Here is a 5,462-nt window from a genome sequence, read left to right as displayed (position 1 = left end):
ATTTTCACCCTTGTCCATGAAACACACTACACAGGGGCGAAGAATATACCTGGCTCAGAAGTGGTGTGGTTCCCCTCTTTTGATCTTCAAATATATATCTCTCATGGTCAGGGGGATTCTTTGGACACTTTCGGGGATACTTCTTTCATTCCCTCTTACCAGTCTCTCCTCCTTTTCAGTGTGGGATTCTAGCTAATATTGTGAGGGGAGGTAAGTACTGTAACTGAAGTTATAGTTTTCCTTTACTGAAAATGTATTTCTGATAGGCACTTACCTCATCTCACTCTTCTCCCCACTTCTCTGGTGCTCTGTTCATCTTCTTTAATCCTCTAAGTTTTCTGTGCAAGTTTAAACTTCTTAAAGAACTACTGCTGTACTTTATTCTTGCACTATCTACTTCTACATTATATTGTTTCTGCATTTAATTTATCTTGGACCTCACCACTTTCTAGTCCTAGTTTAAAGCTGTCTTACAGGTGAGTCAAGACTTTATTTAAATGTAAACAACCCATTCTCAGAAAGCTCCCTCTTCCCATTGAACTGATCCCACAAGTCCAACCAGACAGTCTTGTTCTTCTTACATTTTAACCTAAATCTAGCCATAGTGACCTATTTAATATTTATCCATACAATTAAATTTTCTGTTTGCTATATTTAAATTAAAAAAAAAGAAATAGATTGTAACTTGCCTACTGAAAACAAAATGAATTGTGCTGAAATATGCATGCAAATCACTTTAGATGAATTTGTTCAGTAATAAGGAAATTTTTGTCAGTATTAATGATCTTAAAAAATTAAATAGCACATAGTCTCAAAAACCTTAGTAAACAACAGATAAAGTTTTAATTCTTTACAGGTCCACATGTTGAAAGTGTTGGGTGGGTATTTATAATTTTTAAAATGTAATTTTCAGCAGTATTTATTCTCCTCTTTCCTTAGTGGGGAAAGAAAATTAAGTTGCTCTCAGCCTTGGAATCCTAGACAGTATAATTCAGACAGATTAACAGCTTAAACCTATACATCCCAAAAGAGCATACAATACAGGTCACAGGCCAATTGCTAATATTAAAAGATGAAATTAACATGTGTAAAGCAGTGTGTTGATAGAGTCAGAAGTTTAAAGCCATTCTAAAGTATTTTTTTTGTAGGTTCATCTCTAATGTAACCCAATTAGCTATATTATTGAACTTTATTTTGATCATGAAATTTTTCACAAGTTAAATATGTTGAATGAACATTTTAGTTATTAAATAGTGAGGTATTACCTTTTCATTATAGATTTTGTTGTTTCACTTAAAGCCTTGTGCTGATGGAATCATAAAGTACAACAAACATGTTAAGTTACAATAATTAGATAAAACAGGAAACATATATTGCATGTTACATAGCAGCTAAATCTTACTTATGATTGGGTCATTGCTTTTCTAATAGCTGTTTTTTATACAGTATAGGACATAATAGCACAATAATTTAGGAATTTTTTTAAGTTGAATGTGGAAGATTTAATATAGTACATAAGAGAGAAATAATATATATTGTGTTTATATGCTGTGGCAGTCTGTAACTTTGTATCATTATCTTTTGATATAATCTTGGTCATAATGATACAGTATAATTTATCTGTTTGGTAATTAGTACTGTTTTGAAGATTTATATACCTTGTACTCTCTTTCTTAGGAAATACATGTGAAGGATATTCATGGGAGATGCATTATAGGATCTTTTCTCATCAATTCTTTATTTTGGTACGTTATATCACGTAAGGTTGAACCTTAACTGTATTATACTCATATAAAATGATAAACATATAAAAGTTGTGATAAAATGTCTAAATCTCTGTCTATCATCCACCTTTACTGATAAGAAAGCTCTCTTATATGAAACATGCAAACTATATCTGTTTTTACTGGTTTCCAAAAAGTAAGCAGTTCCAGCTTTCATAAATCATTTAAAAAATTTTTTTTAATGAATTCAAGTGTCAAGAAAAATGTTTTCAACAGTTTGTAATAACATAGTTGCTGTTACTGTATACCTTAAGACATTATGAGCACTCACAAAATTTTACTATGGCAGATCTATTTGAAAGTTGTGTTGCTTAATAACTTTCTGTCAGCAACTTACTGAAAAGCATATAGATAACATGATAATAATAGAACATTTCATTGTTTAGTCTTGCACTAAGCTGTAATTCTGCCTTCTAAAAGACTAACTATCACTGAAACACAAATATTTACAACTGCTTCATAGTGTGAAGCTCATTAGTTAGCATCATATTAGTGGTTTTTAAATATTCTTATACTGTTGGTGAGATAATACATTTCATCTTATCTGATGTAATTGTCAAAAACTTTATAAAATTCTGTATTTTAAAATATTCCACACTAAATATATATAGTACGTTTTATTTTTTTGTGGTAAAAATATATGTTCCAACATATTTTATATAATTTAGTTTATAAGAATATTTATAGGGGTCTATATGATTTTTTGCTGCAATACATTTTATGTAAAACTGGTATAAATGACTTTTAACAGTTATTGTTTTAAAATGTCTCAGCTCAGTTCCTTTACCACATGGAGTGTGTGTGCAGGGCTAGATTAACAATTATGGAAGCCCTAGCCTAATATGTTTCATGGGGCCCTGGCCCCAGCTGTACCAATTATCTCAGGTATAGTGGTTCAAATGTACTGTCATGTATCATTAGTAAATAAAACCTTTATCAAGACATATATGACTATCAAATATCACATATATTACACTAGGCATAATGCTAACACTTAACAGCAAGGGAACACCTTGCCACTGATGTGCCAGTGATGTCACATTGGAATATTAGGGACCAATCATAACTGAATCATTTGATATATAGGGAGTAGTCCTAATGGTATTTTTAAATAGGTCTTTCTTGGCTTGTTTCAGATAAAAAAATATAGTGATTAAATAGTATACCAATACTTTAAAATGTATACCAGCCTTCAATAGAAGAAAATAAATATTTCATCTGTGGCAAAAAACACATAGCCCCTTTCAGATGCAAGATTATTTACCCTTATTTTTGTGCTTCTGAGAAGTCTACTCAAATGTATTATGTGGAATGCATTAATGGGATAAAAGAGACCTCTTCACAAACCTAGAGTTCTATGTGTATTTTTGCTATAACCATATTTGTAATGGTGATTGTTCAAAGAATCAGGAATAATGACATCATCTATCACTCATCATAGATGCCTATAGTATTAGTAGCCTAACAGTTTCTAAAAAAATTTTCATAACAACTTTTAACAGCAGATACTTGAAACCAATAAACCTGTTAGTCTACATTTCGAAAAATAGGTAGGTAGGTAGCCTATTCATTGTAAATATTTTGCAATGGTTTGTTTCTTTGCAACAGCCTTTGGTGCCATAGACCTACATGTGTTATGTAAATATCAATTTGTTTATAATGAGTTAGCTTATCACAGTCCACAGATCTGTGGTATCACTTTGAAGGAATAGCCTAAGTATTACAATTAAACACCTTCTAACAATGGGCTTATATCACATACAAAATCATGTCCGTACATACAATGCATGAATCAAATTATACAGCATTTCATATATTAAATATTGTACAAAGCTCTGTTACACAATGTTGGGCCCATATATACATTTCTTCTGCAGGTGTAAATTTTTATTTAATTCAATCTTTTTAACTATTTATATAACTTATCAGCATAGGCCGAAAGTTTTGTAAATCTAGGCCAACATGTATCAGGTCAAAACTGCAGTTGAGATGGGGATCCCAAATAACTGGAGGCCCTAGACTGCAGCCTAGTTACCTGTTGGTTAATCTAGCCCTGTGTGTGTAGTTCCATATATATAAAGGTTTTAAGGCATACTCTTTTTTGAAATTGCTTAAAATATTCCATTATGGAGTTGAAAAGTTTAGAAAAATTAATGTGTTTTTTAATAACAGTTTTAAAATTTATAATGAAAAGTGTCATACATATTTATAAATTATGTACTAAAAGCTGTTGGTATTTTGTAATTAAAAAAAAATCCTTGTGATTATTACTTCATTTTCTTTATTTTATATGTATGTGGGCTGAGAGTGGTCTAGTGGTTAGTAGCATCTGTAGTCCATTATTCATGTCCTGTTACTACAATAACAGAAAATTGAGCTTCATACTTTGGGGCCACAGGTGCATCATAAGAATGATGGCAAATGCACTTTTCAGTCAGGCGAATAGTCCGGGTTGGTAGTTAGTGCTGTTGACTAACTATCTTCACTATCAAAATTAGGGACAGATAGCCTTTAAATAGCTTTGCTGAAATATCTAAAAACAAACAATACATACATGTGCGTAAAAAATTGTAGCATTTTTCTATTTTATAAAAAAAATTAATATGTAAACTTTAGAAAATGAAACAAAATGGGATGATTTTTCAACATATTTCTAACATTTTATCTTTTTTCTTACAGTTCAGTAGGGTTGTGGTATTTTGTACAAAAGACAAAGCAATGTTTGGACTTCTCTGCAACAGTGCACCTCTTCCATTTAATTGTTTGTTGGATTTATAATAGTTCCTTTCCTAATTCCGTATCATGGTGGCTCTTAAATATTGTGTGTGTATCTATTACTTGTGTGTGTGGTGAATTTCTCTGCATGAGGACTGAAATGAAAGCCATCCCTCTTACCCTTGGACCAAAAGCAGATCTTTGAAAATCATTGGACAGCTGTGGATTTCACAAAACAGTGACTAATACCAAATGAAGTGGAGTAATTTTTAGGAGTATAATGATTAGTGCAACTTGTTGTGAAGTTATATGGATACCACAGATATCCAGAGCTTTTGTTTTAGTGCATTTTACTAATGTGGTATAGTTTTTAATTTTTTTATTCCTACATTTATTTAAAAATGAATCAGTGAAGCAACTCTCCAACTATCTTTAGTACTCAAAGTTTGCTGGTCTTGTGGAGTTTCTGATGATAATATAAGTCATTACAATGTGAGATATGCAAGACAGATTATCCTCTCAAAAGTAATGTAAAGCTCTATTCATAAAACATTTGTTACCATAGACCTAGTTGGGTTGGTGTGTGTTAATATACAAAACTTTCATAGTAATATATTTTGTTACTATATTTCCTGTAATTTATTGGCTATAATTTAACTTCCAATGAGAAGCATATGCCAAAGTAATCTCAAGAGTCTAAAGAAACTAATTTTTTTTTGCTCAAGATATTTTTTTCAGTCAAAATAAATGTTTGAAAATGTGTTGTTTTTTTTGTTGTTGTGAACATCTGGCAGTTTCTTTTTACTAATATTTAATTTGTTAAAATACTAAGATTTAAAGGAGTTTATAAGAGCTACTAACTACTAAACATAGCTTGTGAATAGAGCTGGGTAATTAGTGGAATTTGGTAATTGATTGATCTCTGGACTCGGTTATCACTTCCATTCAACAAATCAATTATTT

The 5,462-nt window shown here is 31.0% G+C and overlaps 1 protein-coding gene across 7 annotated transcripts in view; it reads left to right on the top strand.

Moving 5' to 3' along the window:
- The window catches only part of LOC106464139 (protein SYS1 homolog), a 57,091-nt gene extending 51,832 nt beyond the window's left edge, over positions 1-5,259 (top strand). For all 7 annotated transcript variants that reach the window (XM_022391820.1, XM_022391818.1, XM_013924248.2 and 4 more), the window contains exons 3-4: positions 1,678-1,745; positions 4,464-5,259. In XM_022391820.1, coding sequence (XP_022247528.1) covers positions 1,678-1,745; positions 4,464-4,704 — 309 coding nt within the window. In that variant the 3' untranslated portion in view covers positions 4,705-5,259. The remainder of the gene's footprint in view (positions 1-1,677; positions 1,746-4,463) is intronic.
- Positions 5,260-5,462: the final 203 nt, after the last annotated feature.

Source organism: Limulus polyphemus, unplaced genomic scaffold (assembly GCF_000517525.1).
Source record: "Limulus polyphemus unplaced genomic scaffold, Limulus_polyphemus-2.1.2 Scaffold1568, whole genome shotgun sequence".
Taxonomy (NCBI): domain Eukaryota; kingdom Metazoa; phylum Arthropoda; class Merostomata; order Xiphosura; family Limulidae; genus Limulus; species Limulus polyphemus.
This window is presented reverse-complemented; position numbering and strand designations above follow the sequence as displayed.